Source organism: Equus caballus, chromosome 1 (genome assembly GCF_041296265.1).
Source record: "Equus caballus isolate H_3958 breed thoroughbred chromosome 1, TB-T2T, whole genome shotgun sequence".
NCBI lineage: Eukaryota > Metazoa > Chordata > Mammalia > Perissodactyla > Equidae > Equus > Equus caballus.
Window position 1 is genome coordinate 66123260 of NC_091684.1, and position 21903 is coordinate 66145162.

At 42.7% G+C, this 21903-nt stretch overlaps 1 protein-coding gene across 2 annotated transcripts in view; it reads right to left on the minus strand.

Annotated features, from left to right (window-relative positions):
• The window catches only part of POLR3A (RNA polymerase III subunit A), a 48762-nt gene that overhangs the window by 23723 nt on the left and 3136 nt on the right, over positions 1–21903 (minus strand). For both annotated transcript variants that reach the window (XR_011423415.1, XM_001503996.7), the window contains exons 3-16: positions 21701–21838; positions 21069–21240; positions 20658–20812; positions 15059–15298; positions 14771–14933; positions 14455–14591; positions 13254–13357; positions 12532–12673; positions 10015–10155; positions 5948–6017; positions 5385–5512; positions 5086–5224; positions 3633–3797; positions 1012–1184 (exon numbers count right to left, since the gene is read on the minus strand). Coding sequence is in view for 1 of the 2 variants with exons in the window: in XM_001503996.7 (XP_001504046.1) it covers positions 1012–1184; positions 3633–3797; positions 5086–5224; positions 5385–5512; positions 5948–6017; positions 10015–10155; positions 12532–12673; positions 13254–13357; positions 14455–14591; positions 14771–14933; positions 15059–15298; positions 20658–20812; positions 21069–21240; positions 21701–21838 (2067 nt within the window). In the remaining variant the exon portion in view is untranslated. The remainder of the gene's footprint in view (positions 1–1011; positions 1185–3632; positions 3798–5085; positions 5225–5384; positions 5513–5947; positions 6018–10014; positions 10156–12531; positions 12674–13253; positions 13358–14454; positions 14592–14770; positions 14934–15058; positions 15299–20657; positions 20813–21068; positions 21241–21700; positions 21839–21903) is intronic.

Here is a 21903-nt window from a genome sequence, read left to right on the forward strand (position 1 = left end):
TTGAATTTCCACAAGGTAAATGTATGATGAAGTGACTCTATAGGAATATAGAATATTATTAGAAGTCTACGAGCTCTATAATATTACAATATAATATATATTCTATAATATGGAATATTATCGAAGTCCATGAGCTCAATCACAGATTATAGTTCCTCAACTCACAATGTAGGATGCTGAATCAGTTAGGAATCATGGTTCCACTAACAACTGGTGCTGTCGAAGTCTTAAGTAATTTTCTAGATGAGAAACATCATTTCTTTCTTTCTCTTTAATACTCAGCGAGATTAAGAATGAGCTAATGGTGAATACCTCACCCCACTCTGTTTTCTCTCTGCTTTAAAAATTTCATTTCATCAGCTTTCTTACTGCTTAAAAGCCTTTCTCCCATACTTAGGTGAGTTAAAGCTCTGAGGCGCAGGATACTGGGGAGGCAGAAGAGAGCCAGGCAAGACTCTGGTGCAGTGAGACTGGGGACCTGGGCTGCTTCAGGCTCTCAGATGCTGGTCGTGATGCTGGTTCTGACGTGCTGGTTCAGTTCTCAGCTAACCTAGTCTCAAATGTGAGGGGGGTAGCAGATTGCTATGTGACTCTGAGACATGAATTTTCCCTCCTCTGTATCCAAGTCTCTTTCAAAGACCGTCCATTCCAAGAGCAGGGGGCCAGTCTCTATCAAAGGATGAGGGAAATAGAAAGCGCAGAAGCACTTAAGTACCAGTTACAGAAGGGGCCCAAGTGTGACATAGGAACAAGAGCCGCCCCATGTGGCCAAATAAACACAGGGCTGTGTTGTCCCCATGTAGAATGTGAAGGCTGGAAGGGATGCAGAGGATCTGCTCAGCGGCCCTCCCCTCATCAAACAAACGAGAGCACACACAAGCAGCACAGGGCTGACATGGGGCTAAAGGCGCTGCCTTTACTTCTCACTCCCCTCAGCTGCCTTCTCTTCAGGGCTTACAGCACAACCCAAGAGCATGAAGTGGCTAAACTGATGCACAGAGCAGGACTCACCTCCAGGGTCTCTTCAGCAGTGCAGCCAGGCTGCTGCTGCAGCTTGCCTGTGTTTAGGGCTTCGATGTACTCATCACATTTTTTGTAGCCAGCATTCAGCAACTCATACTTGGCCTTTAGCAGTCCTTGACCAGGTGTGACATCACCAATCCCGATTGAGAATCCACGGTTGGCTGCAGAATAGATGGTAGGTAGAGCAGGAAGAGAGAGGTGTGGGTGTCAGGCAACCTACTACATGGAAACAAGTTTATACCTTGAGAGAATCTGTTGTAATTCAGTTGAATAAAAACTTACTCTATCAGTCCCTAGGGAGTTAATACAAAAACGACTAAGATTCTCTAACCATGAAAGCTAGTGGGGAGCACAGTGATGTCCCAACTAACTAGAACGTGAAGCAGATTGACACTAAATAACAAAGAGCAGCCTGAGGAAACCAGCTATGGAAAGTGAGCCATCTGACTTCTGACTCTCAGACAGCATTGCAGAGACCTTTCTGCACCCCACCACCCACTCCTGCTTCTCTTTTCAAAAATTGTTCCAAGACACAGAGAATACGACACACCCGTAAATGCCACTTTTGATGGAACTACGCGCTATCAATAATCCTACCCTAACATACGTAGAAAGTGGGCAGATGAGAGGCGACTGGCTTAGGAAGGTAGGTAGGGGGATGCCTAGAAGTGCCTCAGAAAACAGGACTGATAGCCCGGAAAGGCTCAGAAAGTAGATCACCAGGCTCTGCAGAAGCCGGAGATGACGTATGTGTTGGAAACAGGGAAACCGGTGGAAAGTCTGTGTAAGAAGTAGACCCCAGGCCCCTCCCCCTGTGGGAGATGGGAGTTTACTCCCCAGGAAGAGGAAGTAGGAACTCTGGATGGGGGGATACTGGGTGCAGACAGGTGGGGATAACCGAAAATCAGGGCACTGAGGGCAAGCCTGCACGTTCCACGGCTGATCCCGTAGCCCCTTTCCCTGTCCAGCTCCCAGAACCCTGACAGCCAGGTCTCTGCGCTTGGAAAGGAGTCTGGGATTGAAAGACAAGTCTCTGGAGAAACCCAGCCTCCCAGGACAAAAGCATTATTGATATGGTGACTTCCTCAATAATAAAGCTGGCTTCCAGTTCCGTCAAGGAACCGAGAGGTCCATCAACCAATGAGGTCCATTTCCAGTCAGTGTTTCAGTGACTCCCTTGTAAAATATGAATGATAGCCAAGGACCACCAAACATGTGAGGAAAGTCTTTACCATGAGAGACAGAAGACAACAAATGCACAGAAAAAAGAAACTAAAAGGAAGGAGAAAATTCAGGGAACAAATAAAATAAAACTAAGTAATAGTCTTTCAGAGTGATAGAGAAGATGTTCCTGGGGGTCAAGAACAGGAAGCCTTAAGAAAAAAAGGAAAAGAAAAGAGGAGCCAGCCTGCTGGTGCAGTGGTTAAGTTTGTACGTTCTGCTTTGGTAGCCTAGGGTTCGCCGGTTGGGATCCCGGGTGTAGACCTACGCACTGCTCATCAAGGCAGGCATCCCACATATAAAGTAGAGGAAGATGGGCATGGTTGTTAGCTCAGGGCCAATCTTCCTCAGCAAAAAAAAAGAAAAAAAGGAAAAAGAAAAAAGAAAAGAACTATTGCAAATAAGAACAATGGTTGGAAATCAAATAGGTGATAGTGAAAAAATTTTAAAAACTTATTAGAAGTATTAAAAGATACAGTGAATCCAAAAACAAAAGAAATGGACAACAAGGAAAAGAGAAGAAAATCAGAGAATCAATCCAGGAGCTCTATTAGGCAATTAACAGAAATTCCAAAAAGAAAGAAGAGAGATTGTAAAGTAGAGAACATTCTCAGAAAAATAATACAAGGAAATTTCCAGAACTGAAGGCCACATAGCTGCAGGTTAAGAAGGCTTATGGGGTACTCAGCACAATGAAAGACAGAAGACCTATACCAAGGGTGTACCACTGTGAACTTTCAGAACACCAAACACAAAGAGAGGATTCTCAGCATAAAAAGGCAATTCAAACACCAAAACTTGGGAGCAAGAATGGAAATATACTTTAACAGCAACCCTGAAAGCAAAGGTATTGAGTAGAGCAATACCCGCAAAATTCCAAGGGAAAACAATTTTCAATCTAGAATTCTATTCCCAGTCAAGAATCAGTCAATTATAAGAGTAGACTAAAGACGTTTTTGGGCATGCAAATCTCCTGACCCATGGCATGCTCAAAGCATGAGCAAACAAAGGGACCAGAACTCTGCCAGGCCGGCTGGGAACACTGAGTGACCAGTAGGGCAGAATCACAGATGGCCCAGAGGGCTACAGTGAGCACACAGGGACCCTGGAAGTAGCCCATGAAGGGCCCTTTATGTAACCCTATCCGGTAGGCAATAGGGAGCTATTGCAGATTTTGAAAAGAGGACCGAAAAGCAAATTCAAATCTGCTGCCAAACTTGTCAGTATGGAGTTAATTTCATTAAGAAAAGCATAATTGACTAAGCCTGGAGTAAGTATTCTCTTCCTTGTGTGTGTATGTGTGTAGGGTAGGGAGATGAAATAACAGTAAAAGAAACCCTTAAAACCCGACAGCCATGGCAATAAAACGAGGCTGCTGAGATACTCACAGAGGTAAACAGGAGCCAGCCTGGCAAGCCGTGACATTGCATCGGCAGCTTCATTCTGCCCCCAGTCTCGCAGCAAAATGTAAAAAATATTGTTCTTGGATCCTGATCCCAGTGTTCCCTTGTCCATGCTGCCACTCATCAACTCGCTGTTCTGGATGGTAACATCTGGAGCATAACAACGATCATGCATTTAAACAATTACTGATTACTTTGCCTCTTTCCAAAATGAATTTGAGGCAGTTGAGAAAATTTGTTCCCATACTGAAAGTTAAAGCAAATAGAAATTCTCTTTAAATATTTTTTTGAGGGGGAAAAAAAAAGAAATCTAGGAACTTTTGAAAAGCATGAAAGGCCCAGTTAGATACCCTATAGTCCTAACTCTGAAATGTGTTAGTTGACCCTCATTCTACTCATCTGTGAACTGGTGATGACAATATCCAGCACTTGTCATCTTCACGTCATGGGGATACTCTGAGCATCCATGAAATCATGCACAGCAAAGTGCGCAGTAAACTGTAAAACACTCTGTTATTCACCTAAGATATTAAAAACTAACCGTGACACCATGATGAATAGCCTACACAACAACAAAACAAAATTCACATCCAGAGTGAAACAAACACAATCTAAAACAAGAAGCCAAAGTATCTAAAAACCAGAGAGTATATGTTCAAAGGCATGGTTACACACCTGAGGAAAATCAGCGCTCTTCAAACTCTTACTCTTCACTACGAGACAGGAGAAATTCTGAAGTCCAGAGACTGCGGTGCAGTTCTCCAGCACAGAGCCCTGCAGATCCATTCTCGTCACAGGCCTTGCTAACAAAGCCCATTCTAAACCAGTGCTACTCAGGGCGGCCTGTCAGGGAAGTGCTCGTCAGGAGCCTGGGATGAGCTAAGGAGCTCACTCCACAAAGTCAGTGCTGGCTGCCTGGCACTGGTCTGTGGCTCATCCTTTGGGTTGAATTAGTCTAGATGACTCAGATGGCCTGCCTTTAAATCCTCTCACTGTTACACCTGGTCTTCATGTTATCAAAAAGTCCACTGACCAGGTAAGGCTGGTAAAAAAACTAGTCTTTTTAGTCATACTTTTTAGACAATGAACACAGTTTTGGACACAGAAAACAAAAACACCCAACCAAACAAAACAACAAACCCAAAAAACCAAAAATGGCAGAATAAAAGAAACTGCATTAACTGACAGAAACTAGTCACTTAAAGCAAAACACATTTGGAGAACATTCTTCATGTGTCTGGATCATGTGTCTACATCTTGACCTTCTAGAGAAACGGAGAATCACATCTGAGAGGAGAAACACCAGCTATGTTTCTCTGAAGAACAAACTTCCTGCCTAAGGCCTTAGAGACACGTTGGCTTTGCTCACTAGGTGAAGGAAGTTACTGGCCACTTGCTTTTCCGCCTCCCCAGCGCCCAGCCCCTTGCTGTAACTCACAGGAGTCATTGGCACACAGGTCTTCTCCTCTGCCACAGTACTGCTTGCCCTTGGTTCGCAGGTTGGCCCTCACTGGACTGTCGTCACTAGGCCTGAGGACGACACTGAAGATCTGCTTTCCCGTCCACAGCGTGACCGGCTGGAGGAGGAGAGGAGGCCAGGGCCTGGGCTCAACCGCCCTTTATGCACAGAAGGCCAGACTGGCCGGCGATCACACGCCAACCCAGCACCAACACAGGGACATCCACCCAGACACACGCATACACCTAGGTACACACACACACGGCTCCTGCACAAACCTTTAGTATTGTAGGGGGTGGGAGGCGAACTTTAATTTTCTCATCCTTGCCAACCAATATTGAAGCAATGATTTGGCAAGCCTTGGCTCGGTCAAAGAAAGTGTCCTTAAGAGTGAGGAGATAGGCACCTAAGAATGTTAAGAAACAACACAAAAGGAATTAAATTGTGAGAAAATCACAAGGTTTCAGTTGTAAAATAAATTTGGACTATTACTTAAAGAGTGAGCGAAAACATATAGCTGCTTATTAGCTTCCCTCCTCCAATTAGATCTAAGCCCCACAACCGGACGGACTTTGTCTTAGCTACTGCCGTCTCCCCAGCCCTCAGAAAAACGTCTAGTATGTAAAAATGTATGGTAGGAGCTCAATAAATGCATGTTGATTCAAGGAATAGGAAGAACCAACAAACACAAAATATCTCAAGTAGGTTCAGGTCAAACTTAGTAAACAAACAACAGAATTAAACGCGGGGAATTAAATAGCTTTTCAAGTCCTCATATGAATCACTGTGAATGAGAATCATTGTGCTCCAGTCTCCTTTCAAGTGAATTTCACAAACCTACCTGTTAGAAAATCCTGAATAGCAGCAATTAGTGGTTCTCCATTCCTTGGTGTTACAAGGTTTGCCTTAGTCTAAAGGGAAAATAAACAGAGTAAGTTAGCCATTCTTGAAGGCAGGATGCAGTCCAAAGATTTGTACCATAAACACTTTGAATTTTTATAATAAACAGAGTAGCAAAAAGATGAGGCTGAGAAATGGAAACCAAGAGGTCTTAATCCCAGCTTTTGTCACTAACTTCCATTTCCTTCATCTGTCAAGGGGAGAGAAAAAACACCAGCAAGACTGATCTCAGAGGTTCCCACCAACACTAAAACAAAGTGCCGAGTGAAGTGTTTCGGATTCCTGTAAAGAACTCTACTTATGTAAAACTTCATTGTCATCAACAAATGCACTTCTCCAAAGAAAATTCACTTCTATGAATGAGTAGCACTGTGTTATCTTTGAAGTCAATCAATTCCACACTTCTCCAGAACGATGGCAGAATCGTGAAATTTCTCATTTAAGACATTAAGTTCTAACAACAAACAATTCAACAACAGGATTTAACTAAACTTAATGAGTGCCTATATTGGGCAAAAAAGGATGCTAGTTGTTCAACGCACAGTTGAACTGAAGGAAGGTTCTGTGCATCAGAGGGCATCAGCTCAAATCTCGACGTGGAGGTGCTCACACACATTTGTGGGTTTTCCGGACCTCTCCACCCAGAGACCTGTTCCTGCCTTCTGAACAGAGAGTGACCCTCCGACTGGGCGGGGAAAGCAGTGACCCTCTGACTGGGCGGGGAAACAGTTGGTCACTTCTGTTTACAGAAGCTCTTTGTGGTCAGAGCTAGGGGTCTGTGGGTGGGAGCAGAGGGCGTGAGGCTGAGACGTGCGTATTCTGTAAAAGCCTCTCGGGTAATGTGGGCCCACAGTCAAGGCAGCACCCAACCTGCTCTACTGAGACGGGACTACTGAGTCAGTACAGCAGACAGCAACTTCTCACGTGAACGGAGGGCATCTGTCCAGATGGCACCTATGGATTTTTCTATCCTTGGAGCCTGTGTTTTATTGCTGTCATTTTTAACCAGTGAAGTATGTTGTGATAACAAAATGGATGCTCAATAGCAAAGTCTAACTGGCTGGTTGCAGGCTGATGGCTATTAGCACTAGTAACATTTTTTTTTTTTTGGGGGAAGATTAGACCTGAGCTAACATCTGCTACCAATCCTCCTCTTTTTGCTGAGGAAGACTGGCCCTGAGCTAACATCTGTGCCCATCCTCCTCTACTTTATACGTGGGACGCCTACCACAGCATGGCTTGACAGCAGTGCCATGTCCGCACCCGGGATCTGAACCAGGGAACCCCGGGCCGCTGAAGCGGAACGTGCAAACTTAACCACTGCCACCACCGGGCTGGCCCCTACTAGTAACATTCTAAACATTACTTTTTATTACAAAAATTATACATGTTAATTATAGAAAAAATCTATAAATATAGACAAGTCAAAAAAAAACCAACCCCAAAAGCCACAAAACCCTCTATGCATGAACTGCTAAACAAAAAGAACTACTGTTCAAAGCTTTGGTATATAACCTTTCATCTTTTTGCTATAAACACTTTTACAAACATATAAGCATCTATTACCAAACAAAATATGATGATGTCGTACACACAACCTTCTTTTAGTCAAAAGTAAGTCATAAATAGCTTCATGCCAATAAGTATACAACTATGTCACCATGTTTAAGGGCCACACGGGATTCATTGTACGGATGTGACATAATTTAATTTAACCAATCTCTTATTGGTAGACATTGCCTGTTTCCAGTGTCTTATTACAAGTAATTTTGCAACTTTGATTATTTCCTCTGAAGATATTACTGGAAACGAGAGTGCAAAATCAGACAGAATGACTGTACTGATCTAGTTACCCTGTGACTGCGGGAGTGCAGAAGAACTCATTCATGGCTGCCCGCCCTTCAACCTGCTTCTCTCACCATCCACCAATACCCAACACAGCACTTACCACAATAGCTGCAAATACGAGAACTTAGGAGAAGACAGGCTAGGCTCTTGTTACTCCCCCCGGATGATCATACCATTGGGCCTTTGCACCCAATGTTCTCTGCTTAAACTGTTCTTTTCCTGACAGTCAATACTGCTCATTCTCTCACTTCTTTCAGAACTCAACTCGAATGTGACCTTCCTAGGGCCCTCTCAGACAATTCTATACAAAACAGGACCCCTCTTATTCTTTCTTCCTTGCCCTGCTTAATTCTTTTCTTCATAGCACTTATCACCACTTGAAGTATTTCATATTTGTTTAGTCTCTGTCTCTCCCCACTATGAATAGGGACGAAAGCAAGAGTTTTGACTTTCTTATTCACTGCTGTGTTCCAGAAGTGTGCTTGGCACACAGTAGGCGCTCAGTAAGCATCAACTCAATCATTTTAAAAGGCCAAGGAGTCTTAAGAAATAATTCAAAAGAAAGACTCTAAATGTATACAAAGACATCCCTTGAGGGATTCATTCTCAAAGGAAAACACTCAATTTTCAACAACAGAGGGTAGATGAATCATGGTGTGCTAACTTGGTGAATACTGTAAAGCCACTACAATCAATAATTATGCAGACTCTCTAACAAATAGGGTATTTATATTAAGCAAAAAAAGGGAAAACAAAGGCTATTCTAAACTATGACCACAACCATCTAAATTCATGGATAAGGAACAAACAGATAAAAGACGTAAAGAAAAAAGAAAAGTTGTGATGTGTAGAAACCTTACTGTTATTTAACTAAATCCCATTACACTAGAATGTTTGATTAAATAAGAATCAATATTTAAAAAAGCTGATGGGGCCGGCCCCATGGCCGAGTGGTAAAGTTCGTGTGCTCCGCTTTAGTGGCCCAGGGTTTCGCTGGTTCGGATCCTGGGTGTGGACATGGCACCGCTCAAGCCATGCTGAGGCAGCGTCCCACATGCCACAACTAGAAGGACCCACAACTAAAAATACACAACTATGTACCGGGGGGCTTTGGAGAGAAAAAGGAAAAATAAAAAAAATCTAAAAAAAAAAAGTTGAAAACCTGTCTATTTTAGCCACATGAATTTCTTAGAATTAATAAATTCTCCAAACGGTAATTTAAACACGTATACAAAATACATGACACATTAAATACTTCATCCTCAGAAAAGATATGCCAACTTCTGCCGTGAAGAAGCCAGGCGAGGGCATGAAGGCAGCCACCACTCCACCAAATCCTCCTTTTAACAGACCTGCCTGCAGAACCTCGTGCCTTTACTTTAGAATCGATACTAAAACCTGAAACAAAAGTGGATTAGAAGCATTCTATCACGAATGGTCGTGTTTCTGGAGGTAGGTACACTTATAACCACAAGACATATCGGTTCATAAAACCAAAAACTAGAATACTGGAAAAAAGAAAGACTTAAGCTCTAAAAACTCAACGGTTTGAGGCCATTAAGCTTAGGAGGCAAGAGTCCCACACAGCAGGGACCACACAGCACTGCGCCACGGCTCGGTCCAGAGTGAACAGTACATAACCCACAACTGGAGCCCAATTCTAAGCTCCTCAAGAATAGGCATCTACCTCCCCCATCACTGAACTCCCTCAGCATCGACCAGGCACTCCTTACCTATGGTAAAATAAAATGGTGGTAAGAGTCATTACAGAATGACTACGTTTAGTGCCTCAGAAGACAAAGAAGCATGTAATACACTTTGAGGTTCCATTCAAAATGTTCAATAAAATGTACTGCTGCTTACAGAATCTGTAGCTACTGGAAAATCTACGTATGCAAAACATCTTCTTTTTCCCATGACACCCAACAGTCAAGGTATTGCCACTCTCTCGTCTTATCTTTTTATAACTGGTGCTCATGTAAATATTTTCTCTCAGGAACTCATCTTAGAGGTTAGAAAATACCCACTCCTCCTAATCAGTGCCTTTTACAGACACTAACTCCCTTATATACTATAGGGTGTTTTCAAACAGGGCACGTTCCCTTTCCCTTGCTTTCAAGGAGCTGTTACACAGAAGCTGTGCCACACCACCCTACATACCCCCATCAGAACAAGGGCCTCTGCTTTAGCTTCTTCTGTTTGAGGAAGATGAAGGTTCATTTCATCACCATCAAAATCCGCATTGTAGGGTGTACACACACACTCGTTAAATCTGAAGGTCCGGTGCGGCTTGACCCTGGCCTGTGGAACAGAAAACAAAACAGGAGAACTCAGTCTTTATCCAAAAGCTTTCTCAGTTTCAAAATATTAAAAAATGGGTTCCAGAAAACTGGAAACTTCACATCAAGGAAATAAACTTCTAGTACATTCTGTCAAATGATATATATACTTGTAGACTCATTCAGTAGCTTTATTAGATCAAACCAATGCAGTGAACTTGCTTTAAACTACGAGGCAAACACCAACACTGGAGCCACATGAAGGGGCTCCCACTGGCCAACGATATCTAGTTTGATACCAAAAAGATTAATGGCAGAAGCTGATTAAATAAAAACCCATGAGTTTATAATGACACTGAAAAAAGGGAAAGCCAAAACAAACAAAGAAGTTAAAAAACCCAAACCAACCTAGCTGGAAGTAACTGAGCACCAACTTTTACTCTGCAAACTGACAATAAAGGGAAAAGAATCAGGCATTTATGCTGCCTTTCCTTTACGAACTGTATTTCTAGGTAAACCAACAGCCCTAGTCAACAAGCGAAATTCTTCAGTGTAAGAACGCTATGTATTATACGTGAAAGGAATGATAAATTAGAGAATCCCCATTCTGCAGCCCCAATGAAATAATGTAGGCAACAATCATAAATGGATGAAACCATTAGAAAAGAGGTGGATGAGGAACATTTCAAGGAAGACATCAGTTGAATCCCTCAACTTTTTAGTATAAATAAAAGTTCCGCGGCCAGACAGCATGCGGCTCATGAAATTCAGCAAGAGGAAGTAGCCAGCACCACTCATGAGTTACTTTTGCCAGAAAGTTGAACCTGAATCTGATCATGCCTTGTGAGTTAACTTCTAGTTTACAGGAATAAAAGGAAGAATGAAGAAATCCCTAATGCCATGCTGATACAGACAAATTGAGAACATGGGACATCCTTCAGGACAAATGACCCAGTTTTTTCAACAATCACATTGACATTAAAAAAAGGAGTACTGCTCCTGATCAACAGACACCTAAGACATGTATCAACCAAATGTAATGTGTAGACTCTGTTTGATTTGAACAAACTAGCCACAAAAAGATATTTGAGACACTTGGGGAAATCTGGCTATGGACTGGGTACTAGAGAACACCAAGGCATGGCCCTCCCTCCTGTGAGGCGGGAATGGCAGGTGCTCAGGTGTTTCTCACAGAAGTAAACTGAACACAGACGGAAAAAAGACATGCCATCTGGGGGCTGGCCCCGTGGCCGAGTGGTTAAGTTCACGCACTCCGCTGCAGGCGGCCCAGTGTTTTGTTGGTTCGAATCCTGGGCGCGGACATGGCACTGCTCATCAAACCACGCTGAGACAGTGTCCCACATACCACAACTAGAAGAACCCACAATGAAGAACATACAACTATGTACCGGGGGCTTTGGGGAGAAAAAGGAAAAAAATAAAAAAATCTAAAAAAAATAGAGGAAAACATCTAGCAATGTTAAAAAAAAAAAAGACATGCCATCTGGGTCCATCAAAGAAAAAAGGGAGAAATAAAACAGGTGAGGCGAAAACTATTGAACAAAAAGGATGGGGATACATGAGTTCATCCTAGTCTTCTTGGTACTTTTGTGTCTTTTTGAAAAATTTCAAACCAAAAAATTTTCTATTTTAAAAATGCTCCAAAGCCAAGCAAAACTTTCCAGAAAGGGAAGGCTTTTGTTCACTAAATCCCATGATCATAACCCCACAATCATAAACTGCTTCTGACTGATGTCATGTGTTCAGAAACTATTGAAAAGCTAAATCTAAAAAAACCACCTGAAGAGCCTATTTAAACACTGTTTGCAAATGTTCATGGATTTAATGGCTTTGCAGACAGAATTCATGACTATTTAACACATTAGAGTTCCACCTCATTTCCATTTTAAATCTCCAGAAGAAGGAACTGCTGCTGTTGCAAAACTGAATCACAAAAAAAATATGGCTTAAGGTCTTAGTCGGAGCACTACTGCAAAGAAAAATCTTTTAAGCATTTTAGTTCCTTAGTTAATACACTAAGTTAAATCCAGAGTCAATTTTCTGCCATATCTACTTTACCTAAGTTTGCACACATATATCTATGTATGTGTTTTTGTTTGCAAGTGAAATCATGCCCGTTACTTCGACACTAATTTTCAATTAGTTCCTCTCTGCTTACTGTTGTATATGATTATTACATTATAAGTATTAAAAACATTGAAGGAAAGCTTGAAATTTAAAAGTTTTATTCAAACTCAAAAGTGACAGAAGAGGAAAATCAAAAGTTATGAAAATTTGAGATTATTGTCAATTTTAATTTTGGAGGTCCAGAATCCAGCATTGCATTCACAACAAACTTCAACCTGACAGAAAGTAAACATAGAAATCTCCTACTCACCAGATGTGCCATGATGCTCAGTTTGTGCAGCGAGGGCTGTCGATTGAACAGCACCACATCTCCATCTATGAGGTGTCTCTCTACGATGTCCCCAAACTTGAGCTCCTGAGCCATCTTTTCCCTATTTCCGTATTTCAAAAACCTGAACGTACAATAACAAACATGATCTGGAGAACAAAATTCCTTCACCAAGTTTCTCCTTCTTCATATCAGGATTCAATCACTAAAATGATCATATTTCATTGAATCTAAGGTGTATAAGCTGCCAATTAAACTATAACAAATTGATTCTAAGATAGTTCCTAATCTTAGAATGTTAAAATATGAAGAGTGTGTCCCAGAATCACAGAACTACAGTAGTGACCCAGCTTCTCCCACAGAGCCCTGTTGATAAAATCCTTTCATGAGATAAAAGGCACTGGTGCTCAGTCATCTTGCTGTGAAAGCTGGAGTTGGAGAAATACATGCCTCCTGGGTTATGATTACACTGAAGGAATGCTGGAGAGCCCAGGTGACACAGATAATGATCCGCTTTTGTACCCCAATGTGTTCTGTCCAGCTAGATCCAGTAACGCTAAATGCCGGGGAACACTTCGTGTATACTCCACGGTCAAAGAGAACGAATGATGCACCTAGGCTCAGTGCAATTTAAACAGGTATTTTCCTCATACCAAAACGACATGAGACAGTGGTTACGTTCAACTAGACTGGGAAACCATCACCTTTTCATCTGTGTATGTCTCTGCTGAATGAAATTGGCTCCAGGGTGAACTTCAGGGCCATTTTGAACCAGTTTCCTCAAAAAATTGATGTTTGCTTTGTTCACCTGCAGGACCACAATAAAAAACACACTGAGATGCTATTGGGTTTCTGTAAGTTAGCACACTGTACTGAACTGTGTCTCCACCTTGACTTTCCTTGTGTAGATTCTAGGAGAAGGAGAGGGACCCCTGGGAATCCTGCTGCCCAGGGTCTTGAGAGTAACAAGAAAAATGGATTGCACACAGGAGCCCAGGTTCCAGTCTCAACTCACTCACTCACTTGCTGGCTGACATTGCCAAGTGTTTTACTGGCCTTTGGTTTTCCCATCAGTAAAATGAGTGGGCTGGACTTGATCTGGAGGGAACTTGCAGCACATTCTGCAATCTTAGAAACAGATGGCAGCTTCCTCTGTAAGCTTTACCATGGGCTTCTAATGTTTAAAAGCCGTGACAGCAGCACTAAAGGCCCTGTAACCTTGTGGACAAGTCTGGTGGAACACCATGTCAGAGAAGGAAACTCTGGATCATTGTAACTCAACTGAGGACATTTTACACAAGCTTTACCAGGAGCATCTATGACCTGGGCTAATTATGAATCTCAAGGGCAAAGCCAAAGGCAATCAATAGCCTTCTGTTATCAGGCCCTGCTGTCATCTACACATCAGTTACACAAAAAAATACTGTAAATACCATTTTACATTCAGGATGAGGGTGAACTGAGTGTAAAGTGGTGCACCCTTTCTGGTTAGGCATCAAGAACCTTAAAGTATTCAAAGTCTTTGACTCAGTGATTCTAAGGTTTTAAAAATAATACTCTATCCTAAGACAATTAACTAGGGGTGGCATTTATCCCTTAGTTACATGTAAAACATGAAGTATGAACTAACATAGAAAGATGTCCAAGACGATATTACTTGGGGAAAAAAGCTGCAGTACAGCATGTTTATATACACACATAAAGCCAAATACGACTGTGGTTGTGTATGTTGTAGAAATTATACATGGTGATATATGAATGAAACAAACTGGAAAGACACACACACTCACACACAGCAAACTGTGGGTTACTGGGGATTTTCCACTGTCCGTTGTTTGTAATCTCAAAATATAATGTAAAAGACTGGACTCAAAATAAAAAAGCGAGCAGCTGAATGGTACTTACTTTCTCAGGAAAAGTTAGAATTTTGGCCACATGAACTGGCACAGCTACCTCATCAATCCGGAGGTTGGGGTCGGGTGAGATGACAGTTCTGCCAGAAAAATCCACTCTCTTTCCTGAGAGATTGCCTCTAAATCGACCTTATAAAAAAAAAAAAAGAGTGATAGGTCTCCAGCACAATGTGTACTGTTTGGGGGTGACATGGCCAGACAGACTGAGGAAGGCCTGTGATGTCCAACTTGCTGTACTGGACATACACTCCACAAAGAGGGTAACAAAGGCAGGACACTGTCTGCTGCACATTCTGTTGGAAATATACCCTGTTTTCCCTTCAGGCGCTGGACGAAACCTCTGGTCCATTTCTTGGGTGCCATGTTGAGGGGAATGCCTGAGAGCTCACTGTTAATATAGAGGGCACACTGCAGCTGCAGAAAATCCCAGTCCTCCATGATCATCTGGGTCTTAGCTCCTGATATCCGATGCTGAAAACGAGCAGAGAATGAACAGAAACAAGCCTGGTCAATTTGACTTTTTTGATCAGAAGTGTTTGCACAGATATACTCCAAAACTTAGGGCTTGGAAATGCTAACGGGAAGGAAGCACTGACCTTTTTAATGACATCATTTAGGAAAATTATTTCTGTTAATTTCATCGTCAAATCATCTTCATTGGTGCCAGACTTCAAATCGCTCACAACAGAGGGTCTGATACACAAAGGAGGCACTAAAAGTCGTGTGAGAATCAAATCAGAGGGCTTTCCAGCTTCTGGGTTCATCAGAAGGAGAGGTACATCTTCAGCTGGGATTCGTTTAAACAAATTAAGAACTACTAAGGGATTCAAGTTTTCCTATGGAATGAGAGAAAGCAATGGAGATATATGTTAATTTTCCATAGCCTGGGCAACAGGCTAGTTGTCCACGTTCTCTAACCTACCCACCACTTAACTTAAGCATAAGTGACGGCAAAGACTTCTGTTGATCACATGCTACGTTTTGAGAGCCTTAAAAAATGTGCATACTTTTACTCAAATTATTTAAGCCAATAATTCCACTTCTTATAATTATCTCAAAGGGTATACATACTCTTAGAAATGAACACAAAGATTCAGTTACAAGGACGTTCACTAAACCTGTTCTTAACAGTGGAAAGTTGGAAACAGCCTGATAGGTTACTGGCCAGACAAAAGCATGGTATGGAAAACTATGGAAGCCATTTTAAAAAACGACACCAAAGAAATGTAGCTATTACCATGAAAGGTGTTCACAAAATATTGGAAAATGAAATAAGCATGTGTATGACAGGATCTCATTTTGGGGGGAAAATGGACATCTGTACAGAAAACAGGAAATGGAAGAGTCTAACCAATGTGTTAACAGGGCTGTCTTTAGGTGAGTGGAATTATAATCTTTTTGCTTCTTTTTTACATTCAAATTTTCCGTAAACTTTTATTGCTTTTGTATTAACTTCATTTAACAGAAGTGCTAGGCTGTAACAAGTTACTCATAAGAACTATGTGAATTATCAGAGATGTTCAAAGATCAAAGGTAAGAAGGGTCAGCTTGTGTCTTGTCGCTGCTTATTAACTCTTCTTAGGATCTAAGCTTGTTTGACTGCGATGATAAGTTACAAGCAGAATCTGCTGTGCATAACTTAATGAGAAGGGGAACAAAGTGAAGAAAGGGATGTTTGAGCAGCTACTGGCCTTAGAAACACTCCCGCACAAAGAAGTTACTGTGGCCCCCCTGGAGGAGAGGGCAGTGGAGCTGGGGAGAAGGAAGGTTTTCTAGTCTGGGTCCCTGCCCAGAGAAGGATTCCCTGGGTCAGCTTCCCCATCTCCCAGCAATGGGCACCTCACTACCACCTGAAGCAGTAAGGCAGCAAACTGAAAACTCACAGACTCCTAGGAACGGGATGAAGGCTGGCCCTCTTCTGCAATACCAGTCATACTAGACAAGAACATCATGGAGCTGAGGGATGTCCAGGAGGGTAGGAAGACTGGCAAGAGTCTGGAAGGCATTTCTTAGCAAGAGCAGTGACTCAAGAGTGACAGAACAACTGCCTCTCCAGAGGCACACAGAAGCAGCTGTTGCCTTATTCTGTCATGCAGCAGGAAAGAGAAATCAGGGACTGATGGAGAGAGCACAAGCAGGGCTCTTATACAAGGCAAAGCATCCTAACAGCTGGAGCTCTCCAGCGATGGAGGGCAGGCTGCCTCGGGCGATGGTGAGATAACATGGCTGGAAGGATGTCAGCTAGGGCAGCCTGTCACCCACTTGTCCAGGGACTTCATGGAAGGCATTTCTACCTGCTGAAGAGACAGGACTGATGCCATCTATGGAGGGACACTTGTCTGCAGGTCCACCAATGCCTGGACTTGTATTCAAATTGGAAGTAGATATATATTAGTCTTCTGGGAATAGAGTCCAGAGGTTTGGTCCAATTCCCAAAGGGATCTGTGACCCCGAAAAGGTCAAGAACCACTGCTCTAGGGTCTGTTCCAACTCAATCATGCTGTGCTGCCCATAAAAGCATAAGGTTTCATATTCCTAAAAATTAAGCGGGCAGGTAAACATGTGAGGACACGGACCATCCTGAGATTAATGAGCTGTGGGGCAACAAGCCCACTTGCTTACACACTGCCCCTCTCCATAAAAAGTAAATGTAACTCAATAATGCTTCATTCACTCAGCTGAGTAAGGAGCCCTCTCTGAGAAAGGGCCACCTAGCATTAGGCAAATGGTGGATTCATGCCTTGCTTCTCCCTCCTTTCCCAGGTGATCTACGAAGAGCCAGGCTGAGCTGCCACGAGGGCCTCAAACAGGACCTCAGTAAAATGGGTTGTGAGACAGACCAAGCCTAAGCAAAGAAACCAGCGAAAATACAAGATGGAGCACAAATATTATACAAGGCACAACGCACATGTGGGTGAGGGAAGGGTGGGATCAAAGGAAGGTCCAGATAGCTGAGGAGGCTGCATGGAAGAAGCTAAGAGATGGGGGATCCTGGTGCAGAGGGGGCGGGGGGCGGGGGGGGGCTTCATTAAGCTGAAGGGACACCATGAGTCCAAGCACAGAGCAGAGGTGGAGGAAACCTCAGCTGTCTTTATCATGACTCATTATTCCAGGCATGTCAGTAGCAGTGACAATTATCACTGCAACTGGGTAACGGGCTCTAGGCACTCGCTCTGCACAGGCACTGTGCTAAGCACCTGATCTGGAATTCGTCTCTCATCCTCACAAAAGCTCTAAAGCAGATACGCGAGCTCCAGGTTGGGTCATGTGTCTGAAGACACAAGCGGCAGAGCTGGGCCCTAATCTCAGGTCTGTCTGACCCCAAAGCCAAAGCTCTTAACCACTAAACCACTACCCTAAACAACCTCTGGGTCACCCTGGGTGAAGTGAGATGGGGCGGACTGGGAGGTGGTGGCAGTGAGGAATGCCCAAGAACCCAGCTTGACATGATAGACAAGTGAGTCTTAAATGGGACAGGGTTAACTCCTGGGTCGAGTCATTGAGGAGACTTTTCCAAACAAGATGCTCCCAGGCCCTAGAGAGAATTGTTGCTACTGCGGAGAGTGTGTGGAGCAGAGAAGAGGATCAGTCCTCAGCGAGGAATGACAGTGGCCGCAGGTTCCCAGGCAGAGAGCTGCCTGGGGAAAATGGTGGTGGAATGTGGGGGAGGCTGATCTGGGAGCAGCAGGGGGAGTGTAAGGGAGACTACAAGTAAGGCTGCACCCACGAAAGCCCTCATGCTCGCTGACCAAGGCTGCTTGCCAGGCTTCTGACCTCCTCTACACAGCCACCAGCCTGGAGAGCACCTCACTTTCACAGCTGTAGAAGGACAAGATCGACTTTCTCAGCCTGCTCCTTAACTTTCTCTGCAGTAGCTTCATTCTAACGCCTTGAAGACATCTCCACTTAAACGAATCGCTGCTGCCCTCCATCCTCATTTCTAGGAGAACGACCATTTTTCCTGATGCCAACGCATGGGCACTTGTTCACCTCCGATCACTCCGTCTCACATGCATCTCCACAGTGGCTGGTCACCAATTCCTGCCCATTCTCATTGCATACAATGACTCTGGCCTCTGGCTCTACTATCACTACCCAGATTCAAGGTCTGTTTTCCTTTTACCTTCTGTTTTTTCAAATCAAAGCATAATTTACATATAGTACACTTCACAAATCTTAAAGAGACTGATACATTTTCACATGTATACACCTGTACATACATACCACCATTCAGATCAAGATATGGAATATTTCTACCTCTCCAAAAAGTACCCTGCCACTCTTCTTCAGTCACTACCAAGCCCTCTCCCCACGGGTAACAGCTCTCCTGAAGTCTATTACCACAGATCAGTCTGGCCTGTTCCTGGACTTGATCTAAATGGAATCACACACTACATACTCTTCTGTATAAAGCTTCTTTCTCTCAGCAGGATTCTGAGACTCAGCCAGGTTGTGTGTGTTAGGAGTTAATTTCTTTTATTGCAGGAGAGTATTCTATTGTGTGGGTCTATGACAATTTATTCTCCTGTTGACAGGCATCTGGGCTATTTCCAATTTTGCTTTTTATTAATAAAGCTGTAATGAACATTCTTACAAATATTTTTGTGGACATATGCACTCATTTCTCTTGGGTATATACCTAAGAGTAAACTGCTAGATCATATGTTAAGTGTAGGTTTAACTTTATAAGAAATTGCCAACTGTTGTTCAGAGTGGTGGTAGCATTTTATATTGCACTCAATGTATGAGTGCCAGCTGCTTCAGATCCTTGCAAGCACTTGGTTTTTAGTTTTTTTACATTTTAATTTTTCTAGGTGGGGAAGTTTAGTTAGCATTTCCCTGATGACTAATAACATTAAGCAACTTTTCATTTATTTATTGGCCATTTGAATATATCCTTTTGGAGACTGCCAATTCAAGACCTGCCCCTACTTTTTAAAATTGAGTTGCTCTTTTCTTACTGATTTCTAAGAACTGTTTCCTATATTCTGGATATAAGAGCCCTTGTCAGATATATGAACTATGATTATTTTCCCCCAGCCCACGGCCTACCTTTTCACTCGGTGTCTTTTGGTGAGCAGTCAGGCTCTTCTAAAATTTCATTGTTTATTCATTACATCCCTTTCCTGCTCAAAACCTTCCATGGCTCCACACCTGCAGAGCAGGATGCTCTCTACAAAGTAGCCTCAGTAGTTTGTCTTTTCTATGCATAGTCGTGTACTCTAGTTGTGTTGGCTAGAATTCCTGCTACATCACTCACTGTCATCTTGGGCAGTGCTGTCTCATAGGGTTGCTGTGGGGATTAAACATGAGGCAATCCATGCAAAGAACACGGAACAGTGCCTTTACGTAACAGCAGTTACTAAATGCAAGGAGCTTCTATTAGCACTCTCTCTGGTCTTTCAAACAGAGCCTCAGCTTCAGAATGAGCCTAGACACTGCTACCTGGACATGCCAAGCTCACTGCTCTTGACTCTTTAAACCGTACACAGGTTTAAGGACCAGATCCAGATCAAGCTACACCTCTCTTCCTGTCTCCCATAACCAAATCCAAGTGACACCTTCCTCCTGATTTCCCACTGAACTTGCTGTCTTTGTCATTCGCATGACAGTCAGCACTCCGCCCCATGATATTAGTTATCTTTTCACCGATTAATGGCTACTCACACATCAAAACTGCGGGATCCTTGAGAGCAGAGTGTTTTGCAGCCTGAGGCTCCCCCAGGGATCTGACAGAGTTTGGTATTCAGTAGCCACTCAACTAATTTGCTAGTTTTCTATACTAGCAATTCTAGACAGTACTATATGAGTTAGTACTAATCAAAATCAGAGTAAGACAAAACAAGACACTTCATAAAATTCTAGCAGTTAAGTTTGTGCCAATTCAAGTAACGGGAGCTACCTGCCATTTCTTGTATCCCATCATCCATGTGAGAACAGGATCTCTCAGTTAATGCTCTACATAGCTATAATTTTATAATCTTTTACAACAAAAATATAACATGTAACCTATACAATTAAAAATTTGTTACTTCCAAGGCCAGTCCACATTAAACTTAGTGCTAGATGAACATCTGTCACATGAAGCATACCTGGAATCTAACTTAACTGGACACTCATTTTGGAAGAAGGTTTGTATATCAGAGGGGGGAGCAAGGACAAGGTGGAAGGGGCGGCAGGAAGGGGCAGGCTCACCTGTGCCCTTCCCAGCAGGGGCTCCACTTCTTTGTTATGCTCAATGGCAGTTTCAAAAGACTGAAGGAAATTTGATACAATAGGATCCACCACTTTTTTGTTGGTCTTGTATTTCTCATGAATTATCTTCAGCAATCCACATTTCTTTACAGTACCTATAACAGTTATTTTATTTATCAAGGTTTGAAAAACTAGGTTCTTGGTTAGGCTGGCCTGAGGTTACAGTTTGGTTAGTGAAATTACTGAAACTGCTCCAGCAATGAAAGACAAGAGGCACACATCAGGTACTGGGCTCTAAAGCCTAATTTGCAAGAAAAAAGCTAACTTGGAAACACTGAATAAAACAAATAAACTAAACAGGAGAGAGTAAATGAAAAGGGTTATCATTAAGCTTCTATGCATTCCTCTCACCATTAAAAGCACCACAGTGTTGGCAGATGTTTTTCTTTCGGCACTTATCAGAGATTTTCTTTTTCAGTCCTCGCTTCTGAAGGTAGGTTAGGCCGGGCCTCTTTAGATAATCCAGAAACTGCTTCTTCTCCTCCTGGGACAGCATGATGTGGCAGCAGGTTTTACAGATCATCTTTTAAAAATTAAACAAAATAGACAAAAGGATCAGAGAGGACAAAAAAGTCTTTTCTTTTTAAAATGCCACCCCTACCTCCTGCCCAGGACACTTAACAGATGGATCACACGCACAGATCTACACGAAGATACAGAAAGGCAGCTCGTGTTCATCAAATGCTAGCTGTAGCCACAGCCAGGTGACTATGGATTTTTGTTAACTTTTATTTACTTATTTTTGTGCTGTTCTGAACTTGAATTATTATTTTTTACAATGCATATCTACCACCTACTCAAGAAAAACAGGGAATAAAGAATTTAAAGCAACTTAATTTATTCCAAGATGAAATGTTATGTGTCTAGTATAAAAATTTTCCCTCGATGGATCCCCCACCATTCACAATTCCTAAGCTCACTCCAATGCCTCAGATCAATAACTCCCAAGTTTATGCCTTGAGATTCAACACATACATGCTTACCTGTAAGATGCCTATAACTGCTCTGAAGTACCCAACATGAAAACAAGGCAATTCCAAGTCAATGTATCCATAGTGGCCCAGACAGTCAGCCAAGTTTTTCCCACAGGTTTCACAAGGACGGTCCTTCTCACTCGTACCCTTTGGATAAAAGCACACTCAATAGTCAATGGAGACCACTGGACGCGAAAGTGGGACTGGTCCTC